This window comes from Mesocricetus auratus, unplaced genomic scaffold (genome assembly GCF_017639785.1).
Source record: "Mesocricetus auratus isolate SY011 unplaced genomic scaffold, BCM_Maur_2.0 Super-Scaffold_100691, whole genome shotgun sequence".
NCBI classification, from domain to species: Eukaryota; Metazoa; Chordata; class Mammalia; order Rodentia; family Cricetidae; genus Mesocricetus; species Mesocricetus auratus.
Window position 1 is genome coordinate 39,376,465 of NW_024429267.1, and position 22,942 is coordinate 39,399,406.

At 39.6% G+C, this 22,942-nt stretch overlaps 2 protein-coding genes across 7 annotated transcripts in view; one reads left to right on the top strand and one right to left on the bottom strand.

The window, feature by feature from the left end:
* The window catches only part of Msl2 (MSL complex subunit 2), a 29,788-nt gene extending 13,202 nt beyond the window's left edge, over window positions 1-16,586 (top strand). Inside the window, exon 2 of the mRNA XM_005072018.4 lies at window positions 12,738-16,586. Coding sequence (XP_005072075.1) covers window positions 12,738-14,329 — 1,592 coding nt within the window. The 3' untranslated portion in view covers window positions 14,330-16,586. The remainder of the gene's footprint in view (window positions 1-12,737) is intronic.
* Window positions 16,587-17,329: 743 nt separating this feature from the next.
* Window positions 17,330-22,942, bottom strand: part of Ppp2r3a (protein phosphatase 2 regulatory subunit B''alpha) — a 138,824-nt gene continuing 133,211 nt past the window's right edge. For 3 of the 6 annotated variants that reach the window (XM_040740035.1, XM_040740036.1, XM_040740039.1), the window contains 2 exons: window positions 20,129-20,187; window positions 17,330-19,354 (listed from right to left, as the gene is read on the bottom strand). In XM_040740035.1, the coding sequence (XP_040595969.1) occupies window positions 19,284-19,354; window positions 20,129-20,187 (130 nt within the window). In that variant the 3' untranslated portion in view covers window positions 17,330-19,283. Of the gene's footprint in view, window positions 20,188-22,942 lie in introns of all 6 variants that reach the window. The other 3 variants (XM_040740038.1, XM_040740040.1, XM_040740037.1) reach the window with 2 other exon arrangements.

Consider the following 22,942-nt stretch of genomic DNA (forward strand, 5'->3'; position numbering starts at 1 on the left):
GTAGATTCAATAATCTACTTTTTATCCTATTTCTATACCCCCCCTTTTTTAGAATGAGATCTCTGAATCTAATCTCCTTTAACTTTTTTCCTTACCATTATCCATAACAACTTGTAACCAACCCCATAAACAATGACAAACATTCATAGTTCTCTAGACTACTTTCTGCTGATTGGGGCCACTGGTAATCTTTGGGGGACCCTATGAAAATTTAGGATTATGGTCAAGTCCTGACTGGAGTATTCTGTGAGGCTGGATCATCTCAGGCAGCAGCAGCCTTGAAGCTGTTTTGGATGCAGAACTCAGAGAAAACTGCAACAGAAGTACTCAGAAACATTGGATCCACCTGGGCCATCTGTCCCTATTGGGGATTTTTCAGGAGTTCTTCCTTGGTCAAACCTGATTTTTCTTAACCCTGATTGAGTTCATAGCTTCTAATTTCCTATGGGAATAAAAGCAGGACCTCTTTCCCAAAGTAACATTTTTTTCCTTAGATTTTGTAGTCAAGGTATTTTTAAAATATATAGATTGGTTTAATCTAGCAATTTATATAATCAAATGTATCTCAGCAGTTTGTTCATGAACAGTCAAGAAAGCTAAAGATTAAAAATTCGAAAGAACACAATAATATACATAAACTAGACTGTATTTTCCATCTTTATGTGGCTTATGTTTTTTATTATGCATTTCTTTTTTCTGTCTCCCAAGCCTATGTATATTTTAAAATACATTGTAACCCATTTTAGAGTTCATTTGTTCATTCGTTCGTCCCTCCCTCCCTCCTTCCCTCCCTCCCTCCCTGCCTCCCTCCCTCTTCCCCCTTCTCCCTCCCCCTTCCCTCTTTCTTTTTGGTCTTAATCTGTCTTTACTGCTTGACAACAGGAGTCTTTAAACTGCTAAGCGGCATGGCATGGCTAGAACCAAACAAAATAATCTCACAGCATTACCCCCCTGACCTTGTAAGTAGTTGGGTTTGTAATCCAAAAGAGTGGAGGATGTAGAAAAGTTCTTATGTTCTGGACACTAGATCTGTAACATTTCTAATGTTGGAACTTGAATTATTTTGTGAAACCTTGTTACTTGGATAAGAAAAAGAATTGCTTATCCATCTTATCTGTTAGCCAGAGAACACTGGCTATATTTTTCTTGCCAGTTAAAACATCTTCACAAAGTTGGTTAATAGTGTTCGGATCCTCTGTGGCCTTCCTGATCATGCTTTGTTTGGTTCTGCCAGTTACTGTATGGTATTAGAATCTGTTACTAAGGCTTTTTGTCTCTTTTTGGAATGTTAGCTTTTTGCCTCAGGTCTTTCAAAACTCTTTTGTTAGTTATATTAAGCATTTTTGAACATTGGAACATAGCCTTTCCCTCCTAATATTCTTTTTTTTTTTTTTTTTTTGGATTTTACAAGACAGAGTTTCTCTGTATTGTTTTAGAGGCTGTCAGACCAGCCTGGCCTCGAACTCACAGAGATCTGCCGAGTGCTGGGATTAAAGGCGTGTGCCACCACTGCCCGCCTCCCCCTAATATTCTTGTCTGTTCTGTTGTCTTTCATTTCTGGATTGGTTTCTCTGTTTATTATGGGCCATGTTTTTATGTTTCTGTATACCTGGTGAGTTTGATTAGATGGATACTGTTTAATCTTTTTGATAAAGTTTTACTTTGCTATAAATATTCTTAAGCTCTTTTCAATTCCAGCAATTTCTGATCTTTCAATACATTTTTCCCAGAAGGTCTTAACCATGCCTAAATCTTGAAGTTTATTCTCGCAGTGTAGTTCCTAGAAACATGAGTGTTTCAGGTCTGAAATTGAGATTCTTGTCCATTTTGAATTGTCCTTTGTTCCGATGGACTACAGCTTAATTCCCTGGCCCATTTGCTGAAGGAGTTTTTTTCTAGTGTAAAATTTTGGCACCTTAATAAAAGAAATCAGTGTCTGTGAGTTTGTTTCTGACTTCTGTTATATTGCATTGCATTGTGTATCTGTTGTGCCTGTACTGTGCTGTTTTGTTACTACTGCTCTGTAGTATAGTTTGAAATTCAGTATTGTGGTTTCTCCAGTGTGTTCCCTGACTAGTTGGGGTCTTTTAAAGGTAGTTTGTGAAGAATGTCGGAATTTTGATGAGAATTATAATAAATTTCTAGATGCTTTTGGTAATAAAGTCTTAAAAATGTCTTAAGGAAAGGGGAAAAGTGCTGCTTGGTATAAATTCATACTTTTTAAAGAATAAAGACTGTGATTGCAGTCTGATATTTGAAGTGTTTGCAGTTCTGAAGCCTATAGTAGTAAAACATAATATGGTGAATGTTTTAGTAAAAGCAATTCCAAATTATCAAATGATGTTTAAATATAATATATTTTAGTCTGTTTATAAAACAATTTATGAATTTACAGACAAGATTTGTCACTTGGCAGTGGTGGCTTATGCCTTAATTCCCAGTACTTGGGAGGAAGAGGCTCTTTGTTGAGTTTGAGGCCAGCCTGGTCTACAGAGAGAGTTCCAGGACAGTCAGGGCTGTTACACAGAGAAACCCTGTCTTGAACTCCCCCCCCCCCCAAATTGTCTCAAACTCATTTAATCAAAGCTGGCCATGAGTATCTGATCCCTCCTGTGTTATGGAATTGTGTGTGCTACTGTGATTGGCTTTTCCCCCCCTTTTATAAACCTATAGAGACAGTGTTGTTCACTATGTAGCCGAAGTTGGAGGCCATTGTGTATTCTGTTTTATTGTTCTTAACCCGAATCTGTTGAGACAGGTTTTTTTTTTTTTTTGGACCTGGGAGTTTGCTCACTTTTGGTTTGGCTAGCTGGCCAGCTCCAGTGATCCTCTGTCCCTTAGTGTTGAATTTAGAGATTTATTGTAGCATACTTTTTTCTTCCCATAATTTTTTATTGAGTCTTTGTTAATTTCACTTTTCACCCAGTCCCACTCATTTCCTAATCCTTCCATATTCATCCTCTACCCTTGTAACCTCCCATTTTTATTTTTTTTAAATGTGTTTGCTGGGGATCTGAACTCAGATCTTTATGCTTGTGTGGCAAACTCTCGTATTCACTCCCCAATATCCAAAATATTAAAAAAAAGACGTAGTTTAAAATTTTTCGTGAGTCAAGTATATATATTTGCCTGCATGTGTGTATGTGCACTGCTTGTGTGCTACACCTGGAACTGGGTTACAGCTTACTATTGTAAGCTATTTTTTTGAGTGCTGGGAACCAAATCCAGATCCTTTGCAGGAGCAACAGTGCTTTAAACTGTTGAGACTTCTCCACCAGCCCCCTTTACCACCATGCATTTTAAAAAGGATAGGTAAAAGATATTCTTATTAAAGGAAAGTCGCAATTTATATGCTTTGTCACTAAATTTTATATTATAGACTTGTGTATACTGGCTATTTTTCTTAAAAAAAGCATATAGTCACATATTCTATTTCTGTGATGACTTGATCAGAAAGATCTCCAGGAACTCTTGTTACTGTGAAAGATAGCTTCTATGTGTAAAGAGCGAAAACAAAAGTTTATATCATTAATGATTTCTGAATATTAGAACTTGGGGGACCCTTTGTAAAAATGGGCAAACTAGAGCCACATCCCTAGATACTAAGTCAGATCTGGAGTATGACGGATACCTATATGATGGATGACAGTAGTGCTGTGTTGGATGGAATACTGTTTGTATGAGGTTAATAGTTGTATCTTTAAAATGGTATATGCACCAATAAATTGAAGCAGAGCTGTGTTAGCCAAATTTCTCCTCATGTATTTTAGGGAGGGCAGTAAAATCAGAGTTCAAGGATAGCCTGGCCCTCAGAGCCGTGTCTAGGCCAGCCAGGGCTCTATAGTTGAGAACTGCCTTAGACGGACAAGAGAGAGGGTAGTAAAGCAAACCTCTTAGCTCAATAGAACAACAGTTTGTGAAATATGGTTCTACAGTTCATGAGTGACTGTTCAGCTGTGGATCAGTTTAATTGTGCATAATGGACTAGTGTATATTATCTTATTGTCAATAATTAAATGAACAAGGATCATTGCTTTGCTAAAATAGGAAAATGATGAAATATTAGAAAAGTACTCTATGTACAAACACTATAAACGGCCCATTTGTTATTAAGATAAATGATATCTGGCAGTCTCCTTTATTTTTTTGCTAGAATGTGAAATGAAGCATGGCTTCTTTATGAATCTGTTGAGGGCTTGAGTAGTTATAAATCATCTACTTAATCTGTTTTTTTAAAAATATATACTATTGTCTGTTGAGACTTATAAACTGTTGACTTACCAACTTGAGTATCAGAAAGTGTTTTATCATAGTTTTAGTTAAACTGAGGTTTGATATTCAGATGTTCAGTAAATAATTTGGTTTCAGTAACAAGTAAAATTTTAGTGAATTGTTCTTTTTCTTAGTTCTTAATCCTTTGTCAAATTGGTGTGTGTGTGTGTGTGTGTGTGTGTGTAGCCATCACTAACTAGATCACTAGTCTCTTCAATATAGTAGTACCTAGTTATTTAAAGTGATGATAGTGAACTTAAAAATAGTAACTTGGAGCTGAATGTGGTAGTATACAGGAGGCAGAAACATGAGGATAGCTTCAGGTTGAAGATCAGCCAGACCCCTTCACAGGAGAAAAACTAACAACAGCAACAACAACAAAAAACTAAAACAAAATTACTTCAGTGTGGTTTTGTAGAGCCCACCCATTGGAGGTGACTCAAAGGTTCAGCATCTTTCCTAACTTGGTCAGATCATCAGAATACTCAGTCACCAATTTTAGTGACATGTGTACCTGTCGTTTTTCTTTCCTTATTTTAAAACTCTGTTCTGCTAATACTGTAATTGTGTTACATGCTATAAAGAAAATGGGCTACAGGGTTGTGGTTAGGGATGTCTAAAAGCTATTCTGAGCATAACTTTGATTATTTGATAAGAGATCTAATAATTTGTAAAAACCTTAGTTTTATCACTAGTTTTTATTTAATGATTTTTTAAACTTTAACTGGGGGCTTCCTTACAGCTTAGAGGAGTAGTCTATGATATCATGATGGGGAACATGGCAGCAGGCATGGCACTGGAGCAGCATCTGAGAGGGACTGGGGAGGGCGGACGGGGGGGAGGGGGAGGGGGAGGAGGAGCCTGGGCCACACGGCCTGGTGTGGTTAGATTTTATTTAATGTTGTGGGGCATTTCTTTGCCTTGTGGTAAAATAGTGAAATAAGCTGGATGGGTATAAGTGTAACAGATTTCAAATGCCACTAAATCAGAAATTTAAAAACAGACCTGGCTGGCCTTGGGTATGTCAAGAGTAAAATTTTATTTTAGGTGAATTCTCTGGTCTCATTAATTTTTTTTCTTAGCTGAGTTTATTTTTTTGAGATAGGGTTTCTTTGTGTAGCCCTGGTTGCTTTGGAACTCTGTATATAGATGAATGAGTTATGAATAAGATATGGTGTTATATATTATTCTAACACCTCAAGGGGATTGGGGCTTAACTTCAAGACCTGTTTAGATTTATCAGTTTTGATTTATTGCTGCTAGAACATTTTATAAACAATTACGTTTTATAAGTCAATTTTGTATATAATAAAGGCTATTGATTATATGAAATACTATCATTCATGGTAAACATGTCATACATTATACACAAGCAGTTTCAGCAAAGGTTTCTGATGTTGTCAAATGATGTGGAGGTTGAACTTTTCCTTGTTGGACTCTTTTGCAGAGAAAGTAACACTGCTTCCCAGTACATGTGCTATTTTAGTCATTGTTCTATGCTGTGGAGGGACAGACACCATGACCACAGCAACTCTGGTTTTTCCAGCTTGCTCTGTAGACCAGGCTGGCCCCAAACCCACAGAGATCAGCCTGGCTCTGCCTCTCAAGTGCTGGAATTAAAGGTGTGTGCTACCACTGCCGTCGGCTACTATGGCAACTCTCGGAAAACATTTAATTGGCTTGCTTACAGTTCAGAGGCTTACTCCATTGTCATGGCTGGTGGCATTGGTGGCATGCAGGTATGCAGGCAGTCGTGGTGCTGGAAAAGGAGCTGAGAGTTCTACATCTCTTGATCCTCCGACAGCAGAAGCAACTGTGTTATACTGAGTAGCCCGAGCAAAGGAGACTTCAAAGCCCATCCCCACAGTGACACACTTCCTCCAACAAGGTCACACCTGCTCCAACAAAACCACACCTCCTAATAATGCCACTCCCTAAGGGGGCTATTTTCTTTCATACCACCACAATGACCAAGGCAGCTCTTTAAAAGCAAGCATTTAATTGGAGGCTGGCTTACAGTTTCCAGAGGGTTATCCCATTGTTATCTTGGCAGGGAGCATGGCAGCTGGTAAGCATAGAGTTGGAGAAATAGCTAAGAGCCACATCCTGGTCCATAGGCAGAAAGAGATTGACACTGAGCCTGGCTTGGGATTTTGAAACCTTAAAGCCCACCCCTAATGACATACTTCCTGCAGCAAGGCCACACCTCATCCTTCTGAAGTTGTCACCCCCTGATGACTAAGCATTCAGATATATGGGGTCATTCTCATTCAAACCATCACATTTATTCATACAAAGCATTTCAGATTAGTTTCACAAATTGGACTCTGTACAACCCCAGTTTGTGATTCCTTTGACCAAACTGCCCCTCATACATCTCTTGTTGGGAATCCATCCTTTCCCTTCATTCTTCCTTCTGCAGTCACTATCCAGTTACAGCTAATGTCTTTCTCTCTCTCTCCAATACAGGCCTTATATCTAGTAGTTGATTATTCCTTGTCTGTTTAACTTTTAATAATCAGATCTTTTTTATGATAAATGTGGAAATAAGTTAGGATTGTCTCGGTGAATGCTACAGACAGTAGTAGAAGTAGAGATGGTGTTGGATAAATAAAAATAACACTGGATAAGGGGCTGGGAATGCAGGTCAGCTGCTAAGGAGTGCTTTCTACTGTGCATGAAGCTCTGCGTGTGGTTCCCCCCCACTTTTTAAGCCAGGCATAGCAGCAATGCCTGCAATCCCAGTGCTTGAGAGGTGGGTGGCACAGGGAAATCGGAAGTTTTCAGTTTCATGCTTAGTTACCATGTGAATTTGAGGACAGCCTGTTGGAGAATAGGGGAAGGACATGGATGAAAACACTAGCTTGGGAGTCTGTAGACTCAGCTTTTTATTGCTAGTACCTGGCTGTATAATCTATAAAATCCATTTTAATTAAAATGAAGCCACAGGAACAAGTGACTTCCATGGTCAATCAATCACAAGCCTTATGTTTTATGATTCTGTTATTGTTCGTATATTAGATGCCAACTCATTGCCAACAATGATATAAAGTTTACAAACAAATTTCTGGGCTTTGAGCAAGACCCTGGTGAGCAGTGGGAATATAATGCAGTGACTGTTATACTCAGAGTAGAGGGGTGTAGAAGGCTTCCTGTGGAGGTCATATTCGAGTTGAAGGAAAAAAAAACACTGTAGGGAGAAAACACACACACACACACACACACACACACACAGTAAGCATGGCATATTTTCTAGCAGTGTGGGTGAGAATTGTAGAGTCTCAGTGATGTAGTATTTGGAGGTAGGAGGAGAATGGGTTTTGGAAATCCATTCCCCCCCCCCCCCGCCCCCATAGGGTTTCTCTGTGGCTTTGGAGCCTGTCCTGGAACTCATTTTGTAGACCAGGTTGGCCTCGAACTGGCGCGCACCACCGCCACCCAATGGGTTTTGGACTTTAAAGGAAGTTTGGAAGGCCTTTTCAAAAGGATAAGCTTGCAGCTAGGTTTATGTTTTAGAACAGCAGTAGCTCATTGGCAGAATAGCCCATGAATTGGTTGAATTGGATGAAGTTGAGGCAGGAAGTGGGAAAACATTTAGTCTTCAGAGTGAGAAATGATGAGTGATTTGAACTAAGGCATTAGTCAAATGGATAAAATTTAGAGGGTTAGATTGGTAGATTTTAGGAGCTCCAGGCAGGGGCACCGATAGGAAGTGGAATCGAGATGAACAATCTGGGTGGCTTCAAAGGTGAAAGATGGTGTCAGTATCCATCCAAGAGAATAAGGGATGGAAGTGGAAGATTAAGGCGTGTTTAGGACAGACAAATGTAGTTGTACATGTTCAGGAGATTTGAGCTGGAGGTAAAGACTCAGTAATTAGCTGCCTGGGCAGATTCTCCAAGGTGTTTGTAAAGAAGCTTTAAGCTTTGGGTGATGCTGATGTACACACTTTAAAAATATTCATGACTGCCAGAAGATTCTGTGCACCATTTTGTGTCTGTGCACATGTATCCTATTTTTACAGGCGCCTGTAACCCAGTAGAGATCCTAAAGGAATAAGGAAACGGAGTTGAGATTGTTTCAGATACCCGTCTGTTTACAAAACCTGCCTCTGCCTCCTGAGTTCTGGCATTTAAAGGTGTCAGATTTGATTCTTTAGTCTCTTTGTTGTGCTCATGTCTAAATTGTTTGAATTGCATTTTAATTTAGTACTGTTTTTGCCATTGTATGTTTTATTTAATGGTTGTTATTACTGCCAGGTACAGTGTTCTCAGGATTTTTTCTTTTAAGTCATTAGCATTTGCTAAGTGTTTTAAGTGCTTGTCAGTGTGTGTGTGTGTGTGTGCGTGTGCGTGTGTGTGTGTGTGTGTGTGTGTGTGTGTGTGTGTCTGTGTCTGTGTCTGTATGTACACACACATGCTCCATGTCTGGCTTAGAGTACTCTTACTTAAAAAAATGCTTGCTGTAAAACAGTGTAGTGTGTTGACACTAGCAGCAGCCTTTTTACACACACACACACTTTTCTGTGTCTGAGTGCTTTGCACGTGTATGCCTGGTTCTGCAGAGATCGGAAGAGGGTGTCAGATAGAGAGCCTTGGGGGCTGGAAGTAGAGGCAGGTTGTGAGTAGCCATGTGGGTAAGGAAATCAAACCACTGTCCTCTGGAAAAGCAGTCAGAACTCTTCAACTACTGAGCCATCTCTCCAGCCCCTTTATTTAACTTTTATAAGAAACAAATTGGTTTCTAAAGTGATTTTGCCATTTTCACATCTCACCTGTATATAAGTATTTCTAAGTGTTTTTCTCTAAATACCTAAAATACATTCTCGGTGTGGCCTTTTTTTTTTTTTTTTTTTTTTTGATTTCTTGAGACAGGGTTTCTCTGTGACTTTGGAGACTGTCCTGGCACTAGCTCTTGTCAACAAGGCTGGTCTCGAACTCACAGAGATCTGCCTGCCTCTGCCTCTCGAGTACTGGGATTAAAGGGGTGTGCCACCACAGCCTAACGATGCTGTCTTAAGTAGAAGTTTTTTTGGGAAATATAAATTAATGAGAATTCATACATAGAAATACAACTGGTGATCATCGTACTGTGTTTTGTTATGCCTTTCCTAAACTTATTGGTTCTAAGAGTTCTTGTGTGTGGCTTTCTTGGGATGATTATATATATTATAGACACAGATATGGGAGTGATCTAATTTCTTAGTTTTACATCTTCTTTTCCATCTGAATGTTTTGATTCCCTCTGCTCTGTCCAGTGCCTCTCCCTTTCTCCTTTCTCCACAATTAAGGACCTCAGATAACTTGTAATGGAAAAAAGTGTGTCTGCTGTAGGTTAAAGAAGTTTAATTCAAGTGCTGGAGAGATGACTCAGAGGTTAAGAGCACTGACTGCTCTTCCAGAGGTCCTGAGTTCAATTCCCAGCAACCACATGGTGGCTCACAACCATCTACAATTCAATCTGGTGTCCTCTTCTGGCATGCAGACCAACATGGAGGCATGCTCTTGTATTCGTAATAAATAAATCTTTAAAAAAAAAAGTTTAATCCCAGCACTTGCAAGGCAGGGGCAGGCAGGTGTCTGAATTCAAGGTTAGCCTGGTCTACAGAGTAAGCTCCAGGATAGTGGACACCCTGTCTTAAAAAACAAAACAGCAAAAAAGTTGTTTTCTGGAAATGGATGTTACAAATGGAAAGGTTTTGTTGTATGTTAGATTCTTTCTGTCTTGTTAGTGATTGTTGTGTCTTGTCTTCCTGATGGCTTAGTGTTAGTGCCATGGGTCTTAACACTTTTTTGTTATCTGATTTCTTTTTGTTGTTGTTTTGTTTTACTTAAAAGTTAAAAATGGCTGGGTGGTAGTTGCAGAAGTCTTTACACTTGGGAGGCAGAGGCAGGCAGATCTCTGAGTTCAAGGCCAGCTTGTGTCCCCCCCATCTCCCCCATAGTGAGTTCCAGGACAGCCAGAACTGTTACACAGAGAAATACTACCTCAAACAAACAAAAAAATGAAGGGGTCAAGGCAGATGGCTGAGTGGGTAAAGTGCTTGCTGTGCAAGCATTAAAACCTTAGTTTGGATTCTCAGTGCCCATGTTTAAAAGTCAGGCGTGGAGGTTGCTGTGTAACCTCAGCACTGGTAGGGTGGAGACAGGGTGCTGATCAACCCAGTGGAGAGTGACAAAGGCACCTCATGTGTCACACACACACACACACACACACACACACACAGAGTTTGCTTTAGAGTTTTCTTAGGATTTTCAGTTTTTATCTTATAATGTTACTTGTGCTATGTCTATTCAGGTTTTTATTTTTGTGGCAGTTTTGGTCATTATCTGGGAATTTGTCCAAGTTGATTGATTTGATGGCACAAAGTTGAGGCTGTTTTTCAGCTTTTTAAATTTCTGTAGGACACTGTTGAGATAGTCTGATAGCTTTTATTTCTGGCTTTGTTATATTTTTCCTCCTTGGGAAATCTAAATTATTTTTGAAACAAGGCCTTGCTTTGTACTAGAGACAACTAGCCTTGAGGTATAGATTGAGCTCTCTGCTCCACCCCATTTTCTGGTCTTCGTTTGCTTTGTTTTGCTTAAACTTTTGTTGTCCTAGTTAATGAAAGGAGAAGGGGCTTGAGGCTGGCTCAGTTTTCTCACACCGACTTAGATTGAGAGACTGTGTTGTCCAGGCTGCTTTTAAACTCCTAGGCTTAATTTATCCTTCTGCTTTGGTTTGTTTCCTAAGTATCTAAGACTGGAAGTGTGTACCATCATGCCTGGCTCAGTCCAGACCCTTTAAAAGTTAACAGCTTCAGTCTGGGCTGTCTCTCCTAAATGTTGATATATTTCTGTTTTTGTTAAGTAAATGCTTTCTAATTTCGTTTATGATTTTTTGACTTATAGATTACTTTGGTATATGTTTAATTTAAAAATATTTGGACATTGTCTTGATTTTTAATTTTGTGTGATTTAGATGAGAAAAAACTATTTTGGATCAACTATGAACCATTTGAATTGGGAGCTAAGAAACAGTTGCTTCTGCAGAGGCATAAAGAATGACAAGAGGATTGAATTTACTGTTGTTCCCTTGTTTTTTTTTGGGAGGTGGTGGTTCAAGAGACAGAGTTTCTCTGTGTAGCCCTGGCTATCCTGGAACTCACTCTGTGTAGATCAGGCTGGCCTCAGACTCACAGAGATCCTCCTGCCTTTGCCTCCCAAGTGTTGGGATTAAAGGCATGGACCATCACTTGTTCTCATTTATATGTCATTTATAATTTGATAGCCGTCTCAAGTTGGGAAATTACTTTCACTCTGTGTGTGTGTGTGTGTGTGTGTTATGGTATGTACATGTGGGCAGAGGCTAGAGAGGGCATCAGATGTCCTGCTCTATCACCATGCCTTACATCATAGAAAGTAAGTCTCACTGAATCTGGGGTCAGTGAGCTCCAACTATCCTTCCCACTATCCTACCCTCGCTGTTATGTTCACTGGTGTGTGCCACTACGACCAGTTTTTGTGTGTGGATTCTGGGGAGTTGAGTGCATCACACTTGTTAGCTGGTGTCCTTACAAGCTGAGCCAACTTCCCAGCCTCTCTTTCACTTTCATAATATGTTGCTGCATTTTGAATTGTCATTAGAGTTCAGTATTACTTCCGTTTTTCTTTATTGTAATCAGTTTAAATATAATGGCCTCCAACAGTATGTGGAACTTGAAAAAGTAAGTTGAAAAAGAGTTGGTATTTGAGCCAGGCTTGGTGGTGGTGTTGTGGGTGTTGTTCCCCCCCTTCCCCCCCCCCCGCCCCCCAGGCCTTTTGAGACAAGAGTTTTTCTATATAGTCTTGGCTGTCCTGGAACTCAACTATATAGACCAAGCTGGCCCAGGACAGAGATCTCCCTGCCTCTGCCCAAGTACTGGGGTTAAGGTGTGCACCATTGTGTTTGGCTCAATTTCCCCTCATTTTGTTTCCTTGTAGAAGATTTTGAGTTGAATACATACAACTCCTTTTTCTTTTAATAAATGAGGCCCTCTCCCATTGTAGTTTACATTTTGGTCTTAAAAGTTTATGGTTCATCTATATAAATGGTTGAAATTAAATTTGTACTGATTGTTCAATAAGTTGTCTATTATGTTGTTTGAGTTTGAGGCCTCAGGGGTTTTAAGACTCTTATTTTTGGCCACTGAGCTTTACCTCTTGATAGCCTTTGGAGAGAAGACCATAAGAAGGTTGGTGGTAACATTTTGTGGACAAGATCAGCATCAAGAAGACTGGTTTGAGATAACAGAATGGAGAATGTATTAACAGAAATGAAGAGAACTGCTGAGTATTTCTCCAGTTATCTCTGTATATGCATCCCCTTCAGTCTTATGAGTTTAACCAATTTCAGTTTTAAGAGAATAATATAGCTGAGCTCCATTATATGAAACTGTAAATTAGTTTTACTAAAATCTGTGTTTTCCTCCTCCTCCCTCTTAGGACATTTGCTACAAGATCCAATTGCACCCACCAACTCCACCTGCCAACACTATGTCTGCAAAACTTGTAAAGGCAAGAAAATGATGATGAAACCTTCATGTAGCTGGTGCAAAGACTATGAGCAGTTTGAGGAAAACAAGCAGTTAAGCATCCTAGTGAACTGCTACAAGAAACTATGTGAATATATAACCCAGACGACACTGGCGCGGGATATAATAGAAGCAGTTGACTGTTCTTCTGATATTTTAGCTTTGCTCAATGACGGATCATTGTTTTGTGAGGAGACAGAGAAGCCTTCAGATTCATCCTTCACTCTGTGTTTGACACATTCCCCTTTACCTTCAACCTCAGAACCCACAACTGATCCTCAAGCTAGTTTATCTCCAATATCTGAAAGCACCCTCAGCATTGCTATTGGCAGTTCTGTTATCAATGGTTTGCCTACCTACAATGGGCTTTCAATAGATAGATTTGGTATAAATATCCCCTCACCTGAACATCCAAATACGATTGACGTGTGTAATACTGTTGATATAAAAACTGAGGATCTGTCTGACAGCCTGCCACCTGTGTGTGACACGGTAGCCACTGATTTATGTTCCACAGGTATTGATATCTGTAGTTTCAGTGAAGACATAAAACCTGGTGATTCCCTCTTGCTGAGTGTTGAGGAAGTACTCCGAAGTTTAGAAACTGTTTCAAATACAGAGGTTTGCTGTCCTAATTTGCAGCCAAACTTGGAAACCACTGTATCCAATGGACCTTTTTTGCAGCTTTCTTCCCAGTCTCTTAGCCATAATGTTTTCATGTCTACCAGCCCTACACTTCATGGGTTATCATGTACAGCAGCAACTCCGAAGGTAGCAAAGTTGAATCGAAAAAGATCCAGATCTGAAAGCGACAGTGAGAAAGTTCAGCCACTTCCAATTTCTACCATTATCCGAGGCCCAACACTGGGGGCATCTGCTCCTGTGACAGTTAAGCGGGAAAGCAAAATCTCTCTTCAACCTATAGCAACTGTTCCCAATGGAGGCACGACACCCAAGATCAGCAAAACTGTACTTTTATCTACTAAAAGCATGAAAAAGAGTCATGAACACGGATCCAAGAAATCCCACTCTAAATCCAAGCCAGGTATTCTTAAAAAAGACAAAGCAGTAAAGGAAAAGATTCCTAGTCATCATTTTATGCCAGGAAGTCCTACCAAGACTGTGTACAAAAAGCCCCAGGAAAAGAAAGGATGTAAATGTGGGCGTGCTACTCAAAATCCAAGTGTTCTTACATGCCGCGGCCAACGCTGCCCTTGCTACTCTAACCGGAAAGCCTGCTTAGATTGTATATGTCGTGGCTGCCAAAACTCCTATATGGCCAATGGGGAGAAGAAGCTGGAGGCATTTGCTGTGCCAGAAAAGGCCTTGGAGCAGACCAGGCTCACTTTGGGCATTAATGTGACTAGCATTGCTGTGCGTAACGCAAGTACCAGCACCAGTGTAATTAATGTCACAGGGTCCCCAGTAACGACATTTTTAGCTGCCAGTACACATGATGATAAAAGTTTGGATGAAGCTATAGATATGAGATTCGACTGTTAAATCAGTGGGTCTTGAAACCTACCCCTGGTAGGAAATAGCTACAGTTTTACGGCAGCTATGGTTCTGTTGGTTTAACTTGCCGGAGCTCCTGCATATAGATCACTTGTATCAAGTGTTTTCATTGCTAAGTTATATGTGTTAGTGTCGGGGAAATAGTTTGCAGATAATGGAGGAGTAACCCTACAACTATATGTTCTTAGTTCTTACAGAACCTCATAGTTTGAGAACAAATGCTGATGCAACTGATTTATACAAAAATGAACTTTGGCAAGGAAAATAACAATAACCTCATTGTTTATGGTCATGCTTTGTGCATAATCAAAGTTGATGATTAAATGTAAGGAAGTGGTATCTAGTCAGTCCATAAAGATTGTGCTTTTTTTTTTTTTTTTTTTTTTTTTTGTGGAAAAGTAGCCATTAGTTTATCAGGAGACTTGGTGCTGCCTTCCGATGCCGCAGTGGTATTTCTCCTGTTGAAAAGCTGATGTGTCCAGCTCAACCTTTGTGCTGACGTAATACCATTTCTGATCATGAAAATTGGCTACTGGCGTGTATGTAGCAGTTCTTAAATCAGCAGTATTATGAAAGAAAAATTTCCCCCTCATTAGAATGTTTTAAGAAATCTGTCTTTTAAAAAGTGAACAAATAAATTCTGTCAGACCACAAATGTTAAGCTGTTTATGCTTTAAATATTTATGAGTTCAGCCCCCTTTCTAGTTATCTGACTCACTCCTATGAGAAAATCCTTTCACTTGAGCAATGTTCTATTTGGTAAATAAAAGTGAAGAGTTGTTTTATTCTGAACATAATTGAATTTATATAGTTCATGACATATTTTTTAAAATATAAAAAGAATTTAAAAATTGGGTTTTATTTAGAATAATTTTGGAATAATGCCCCAAACATGCCCAGATTTATGCATTATATTTATTGCCATTGATGACTTCTTTGATTTTTAATTCCTGTTTATTTGCCACAGGCTTTACCTTGAATATGCTCTTTTTTTTCCCCCTGGCTTTTAAAGGGTGCTGTTCATAAGGAAGGCTTCTTTATCAAGGCCTTAATAAAATGCCTTTGATGAAGCCTGTGCATTTAGGTGGGTGTGAAGCTCGGAGGATTTTCTTTAGAATGCTCTTTTGCATGTAAAGCACAAACTGTTTGAGTTTTAATGTACTTCTTCCTATTAACTTTATGGGGAAGACAAACATTCTGTTGAAGGGAAGTCTAGTCAGTTGCTTGAAAGAGCACAGCACAAGGACTGACTAGGTGTAGAGATAACCTTGTGATTTAAAGAGTTGCTGCTTTGGCAGTGCTTATTAAGAAAAATACTGCTAGGGAAGTTGCAGTTTTTACTGCATTCACCATCTAGTGAGATCTGATGTGTTGAAGTTGTTTTGGTTTGGCACACAGCATGTTCAATGATGGTTACTCGCCTCATAAAGACGTGGAGAAGAACCCTTTGGACACAGAGCGGATGACACCTCCTGTTTGTAGTGTATCCTGGTGTCATTTTCTGTGAACGTGGTCAGGTAGTCGTTTTGTTGTTGTCATTGGGCTTTTTAAAAAAAAAACACAAAAAAACCAAAAAAAAATTTTTGGTCTCTTTTGGTGGGCCGGGGGTGGGCTAAAGCCATAGGAAGAAAAATGTGATGTATGTGTCCAGTATGTACGATTTTGTTTTTGTTTTGCAAGAAGAGTTGAACTATTTTTGATAACAAGAGTAAATGGTGGAAAATGCTTCTTAGTTGTCTTGTCTTTATTTGCTTACCAAGTTTTGGAATTTTATTTAAATCCTTTAAGTGGTAGTAGTGTCTTATGAAACATGTATTTACCTAAAGTTTGTAACAGTTTGTGTTGGACCAGATGCCCTGCTATATAATCATGTAAATCTGTTTTTTTTTAATTCACTAATGGTCACTGCAAAAATGACTAGAAATGAGATTGTACACATGGATAATTAGGCTATATTTTGCAAATCTCCCAGACTTTTCCTAATATGATCTTAAAATTCATGGAGTACCTCATTGTTTTAAAAATTTGATAATCTTAGCTTTGTTTTTTGATGCATGGGAGGTTGGCAATATAGACAAAAGTGGAAATCAGTATGTGAGGACCTTGATTGTTATGTAATATTGCCAATGATGAATTCAGGTTGTTTTTAGCACAAGTTTCTCTTTTTTATGCTGGTATATTCACTGCCACATTTTTGGAAACCTGTATCACACCTTAAGTCTATCAATAAATGATAGTTTTCTAATTCTATGTTGTAGAATACTGGGATAGCATGTTCTGAATCGTCTGTGTTAGCCTGGGGAAGAGTGATTACAGTGCCTTGGTTTTTATGTTTTTCCTTATAACATGTATTTCCTTACAACATAACATATTTTTAAAAATAATGCTGACAAATGCTGACATAACTAAGAACTTATTGAAGGAACTGGATATATCTATCAGGATAAGAAATTACTAAACAAGACAAAACAAGACTGCATTGAAATTGGTGTATCTTGAATAATCTGAGTCCTTGTCATTAGAGAGTTTATAATTTCTCTTTTTGGTTCGATTCATTGAGTGTATCATGAAGCACTAGGGTGTAAAGGGTCTGTGTAATTGCTTTCTTAAGAAAAATTCCATGATAACCTTACTGAAGAAAAGTAAACATGTTAAATAAATGAGTACTTTCCTCTTTCCATAGGTAACCATGCTTTAGGACATCTCAAGACTGTAGGATCTGGGTCTAGTGTTGTTGGTTTTGTTTTAGATACCCAATAATGTGTAGTGATACGCCTTTTAATATATGGATAAAGCTAAAGTCTCCTTTGGTCCTGGAGAATCCCTTTATTCCAGAGGAAAACACTTCTCAGTGAGAGAGTACCCTTTAGACTTTATACTTTCCCAAGGCTTCAAAGAGTTATTCTTGCAAAAACTCAACTTTTCCTATAGGCATAAACATGAATTTTAAGTGTATCTAAAATCAAAAATGTGTAATGAACACGCTCATACATTTGACAGCTTTATTATTTTTTTGGTGAAAAGGGGAAAACAAGTCATGCACCATATCTAGTCAAACACTTTCAAAGCTGAGGAAATGATAGCTGAATTAGAATTTTGGTATTTTTTTTCTCTTAAACATTCTGAACAGTATAGAAACAGATAAGATAGATACAGGTAACTATACAGAATTTTTAGTTTGATTACCTTGGCAATTATGCTATGAAACCACCCTTTCATAGTTTTCATTTTACTTATTTATTTAAAGACATGGTTTCTCTGTGGCTTTGGAGCCTGTCCTGGAATTCGCTCTGTAGACCATGCTGGCCTCGAACTCACAGAGATCTGCTTGCCTCTGCCTCCCAAGTGCTGGGATTAAATGTGTGTGACACCAACGCGCAGTTGAAACCACCCTTTTCATTATATAATATTTAGATCAGTGGTTCTTAACCTGTGGGTCACATACCAGATATTTATATTATGACTCATAACAGTAGAAAAATCAGTTATGAAGTAGCAACAAAAATAACTATGGTTGGAGGTCACCACCACATGAGGAACTGTGTTAAAGGGTTGCAGCATTAGGAAAGTTGAGAACCAGTGATTTAGATTATAATTCATTTTTTCCAAGGTCCCTGGGGTACTTCACAACTTGGCACTTCCAGTTTGGGAATAAGGTAATTCTTGAAAGTATAATGCATGTAACCCAAATTAATCCATCTCAAACTGTGTGGTGTTGATGGGCTTTGATGGAAATAAAAATGAGTTTCAGTAAGAGAAAAAGAAGGCTGAAGGTGGACTGCGTTCTTAGCATGTAGATGATTCTAGGTTTTGATTCCCAGCACCACAAAGTACAAGTTTCACGCAATTTCAGTGCAGCTAGTGAGGCCTAGATAGCTCAGCCCTATGCTTGTGACTTTTAAGGGATATTATAAAGTTGAATTTTCTATTGTGCTTTTTGGTGAGTCTTAAATAGTTTAGAACACATAGCTAATAAAATCCTTTAAATTGTCTTAAAAACACGTATTGCCCTCTTTGCATTTTTATTTGAAATTAAAAGTAGTTTTTTCCCTTCCTGCTAAAGATTGGATGGGATTGGCGGTAACATCACATAGTTTTAAGACAGGGTTTCGCTGTGTAGCCGAGACTGCTCTCAAATTTTGAGCTGTTGATCCTCCTTGCCTCAGTCTCGTCTGAGTGCTAGCATGTAGTAAGCAAAATTTATCAGTGGATTTAGGCTATTGCATAGAGTGCATTCTCCTGCCTTAACTACCTAAATCCTGAGATTTTAGGCATGTGCCATCACATCTAGATGTTTCTTGTAAAGTTTTCTTCAAGATGTAGTCACTGTTAGGTTTTCATTAGCTGGGTGAGCTATTTGTTGTAATAGTTACCAGTTTCTATAGTGGTTATGTGAGAGAATAGTTGTGGTCATGAAGTTAAAATAATCAGAGCTGGAGGATCTCGTGACAGGCATGATTGCTGGGCTTGCTAACTTCTAGCATTAGTTGATGTACATTTCTTAATTTTTTTCTTCACGTTTAGCCTACCATCTATTATTTGTGCTTGGCCTTTTTACCAGCAAGATAATTAGGATGGAGAGAAAAGGGAGGTTATTCTGAGCCTTTAAAAGACTGAAAACAAAGCAAAACAACAAAACAAGGGATAGGGAAAAGTTGACTTTGGCAGACACGGATAATAAAATGCTGTGATTTTAGAGATGTCCATCCTTTTTGTAGTATTTTTCCCCCAGCATGAAGAATAATAAACATTGTAGGATTTGGCTGCACTGGCCTGTTGAAAAAAATCAGGATTTTGAATTTATCACTACAGTGAAAAGGTTTTCTACTGTGGGTGAGAATCATCGTTTTCTTCCAAGTTTGATAATAATGAGGGGAATGACTATCTGGTTTCTTTTCCACACTAAGTAAGAAATACTTTTACTTTTGACTTACTCTAGTATTCAAGAAGGGGAGGAAATACGTATGTAGTTTCCATGGTATGTCACATTCCTGAAGTCTTCAAGTAGGCCAGCTAGAAATGAAGATAGATCATCAACTAATCTGTGGATTAGCAATTATACAATATTTGACTACAAATGCTATCATTGAGTGCCAGATTCTATACTTATTTTCATTTTAAGGACTTGAGATTTTGTACAAGACCCACAGTCAGATGCAGAGGCTGCCGAGCTTGCCAGCAGAGTTGGAAGGGCCTAGTGGTTACAATACCTGAGAATGTAAAGTGACTAGCAGTTTGGCAGGTCATGGTGAAATTACATTAAACCAGGTAAGTTCAAGGTCCCTGAACTCCGGTACATAAAAAGTAGTCTCTGAGATGTTTGGCAGTGCTTTTGTTACTAGGATAGTCAATTCTAGAGGCTCCTTTCCAAGTTCCAGAATTTTTGACTCAAGTAGGAGCCAGAGGGACCCCAGGGAAGCTGGCCAACACTGAGGCAGCTTCTTTCTGTGCAGAGAACTGTGTTTGGCCTTGTTTCCAAGAAAGCCTCCATACACTGAGGGGTATAGAGTGTGGGCTGCAGACTTTGGAGAGTGATGACAGTATGTACTTCCAAGAAAGAGCTCTGCACGAGGTTTGCAGCACACTGGAGAGGGGTCTCCTGTGCTGAATTACTTAGAGCATTTTAGTTTCTAGTGCACTTGAACAATCAAAACCTTTACAAAGCAGTGTGCAAACTAGAACATCTCTCCACACCATTCTTCTGTGTAGATGCTGGCAACTACTCTTCATCCACTGACTGAAGCTTTCCACATTTCTCTGAAAGGCTTGAAGTTACTATTTTATTACCCTTGTTTCCAAATTCAGAGGGAGACACAGGTTCATCTGCTTCATAATCTTCAAAGGAGCTGAAAGGACAAAGCAAAATTAGTTGATTTTTTTTCCCCCCTTAAATACAAACATCTGGATACATGGCCAGTATAGCAATGCAGAGATTTGGAAGACCTACCTGAGAAATGACCCCCACATAGCTGGCAGCTTACCCACAACTGAGCTGCTGTGAAGCGGTCACAGTCTAGAGAAGTCTCTCCCTGATCCCTAATGCTCAAGTTCATGCTAGGATTTGTCAAAAAGCAGAGTTAGGAGTTTTATGAGTGTTTTCACCACTGGTATTTCTACAGAGGGGAACTTATCATTGGCTGCTTTTGTAGTACAGCCTCCCTCTTTGGACCCTGTTGAAGCATTTAGATGTCCAAGTGTATGTTGCAGACTTCAAATCTGCTTGTGGACTTTCCTCCTATTCACTCTAGGAAGCATTCTAATTCTCATTGTTCCCTTTAGAGCCTTGAAATGCCATGACTCCCAGATTCAGTATTTATCTCTTGTGAGTGATGGTTGCCTGCTCTGAGGTACTGAAGTAAGTATTCTGGTTCTAATTTGAGACTAGAAAATGTGGTCATTGACTGAGTTGTTTTATGTTAGGAGTACTTGACATCCTTGGTGTAGCCTTATTTGGACCTTGCATATAATAGACAATGCTTTATCCTGAAGCCACATATCCAGCCCCCTAAATTTGTTTTTTACATTTATTTTCTGTGGCCTGCATGAATGCAATGTGAACCATGTGTGGTGATCTGAAGAGGGTGTTGGGTGCCCTGGAACTGGATTACAAATGGTTGTGAGCTGTCATGTGGATGCTGGAAACTAAACTTGGGTTCTCTGCAAGGGAAACAGTACACATAACCACTGAACCACCTCTCCAATTCCTCCTTTCCCCCTAAATCTAAAACATTTTTAGTAGAGGATAGAGAAGGTTAAACATGAAAAAAAGCCTACCTAACGTTGGGGATACGTCCCCGTGATTCTAGCTGTGATGCTCAAGCTTGGTCACTGCAAAAGTCCTACCGTCTTAATTGGTTCCTATTCCACCACTCTCCGTCCTTGAGGTGTCCATGGCAGTGGGACTATACTAGGTAAGGAGGCAATATGAGAGTAGCTTTGCTTTATGTAGTGTGGAGTAGTATCAAAGTTAATTTTAGCAGTAAGTCAGGACTGTCAGAATGGAAGACATTTTTCTTTCCTTGGTCTCTAAATTGCTGCGTGCAAGCCGCTAGTGTCTGAGGAAAAGATGTATTTTCAGAGTTAGAAGTCAGAAGTTACACTACCAATTCAGTAAATATTTGAAGTCAAATTGCTGAGCTTGAGTCAGGCACTGGTGGCACATGCATTTAATCTCACTACTTGGGAGGCAGAGGGCAGGAGGGCAGGAGGATCTCTGAGTTCAAGACCATCCTGGTCTGTAGAGCGAGTTCTGGGACAGCTTCCAAAGCCACAGTGAAACCCTGTCTTGGACCCCCCCCCCAAAAAAACTGTAGAGTTTCAGCCAAATGCTAGGGTACAATGTAATAAGAATGAGTGAAACCAGCCTCCCTGAGCTATGGTGGCCTGATGGAGGCCACTTGGAATGGTGGCCAAAGGATTAAAACATGGGGTCATGGAGCAAAGACTCTAAAGTCAGATTCTAATCTGTGTCTGACCAGTGTGTGACTCCAGACATGTTACCAAACCCTACATTAATTTCCTTGACCGAAGCTCCCAAATCCTGGTGGGGGTGCTTAGGGTCTGACACATCAGCAACTACCAGTGTAGCTCTTGTTTTCATAGAGAAGTACTAGGGCTTAGTAGAGTATGACTGTAACACAACCCTATTGGGGGCAAGATTACTTGTGAATAAAATCAACTCTCACCCCCAACACCATACAAGCCAGGTATGGGGCACTTCCTGGTATACACTGAGTTCCAGACCAGCCAGGTACGGATACGAAACAAACTAAGCCAAAAGGGATGGTTCAGTAACCATTCTTTTTGTTAGTGCTGTGGAAATCTTATCAGGTATCACCTGGAGATACATTAGATGCACAACTGGGAGGGTCTAGTTAGTACAGCCCATGGATAGAACTAGATTTACACTGTGCCAGAGACAACCTCATAGAATCACCCAGGTGAACACTAGTGCACTTGAAGCCTGGTCTACACCGCTTACTCCTTCAGCAGCACTGTGAGGCAGGCCGTGGGCTGAATTCTTCGTTTGCACTCCTGGGCAACCTTGGTCTTTGCCAGGTTTACCCACTGCTTCGCCTGTGTTGCTAACCCTCCATAGATCTGACTTTCTTGCTTGAATAATAATGTTTTCTAGTGACTGAATTCCCTTGTCTCACTTTTGCAATGTTATACCCAGATGTCACGTTTGGGACGAGTTAGCCTTGGGTTTAATGTCTTTCGGTTACCCAATGTACCCTTCCTTCTGGCAAATTGTGTTCATTGTTTACTTGAGATGTCACTCAAATGATTCTCCAGGCTACAGAGCTCAATGGTTATGGGTGCTTACTGCTCTTTCAGAGGACCTGAGTTTGGTTCCCAGCATCCATTTTGGGTGGCTCATGGCCACCTGTACCTCCACCTACAGAAGATCTGATACCTTTGGACTCCACAGGCACCGCAGAGTCAGTGTGAGTTTGTCAGATCCAACACTTGAGAAGAACAGAGGCAGGTGGATCTCTATGAATTGGAGGCCAGCCTGATTTATACAGTGATGTTCAGGCCAGTCAGGGCTACATAGTAAGTAAAAAACCAATTACTTAGCTGGGTATAGTAGCACACACC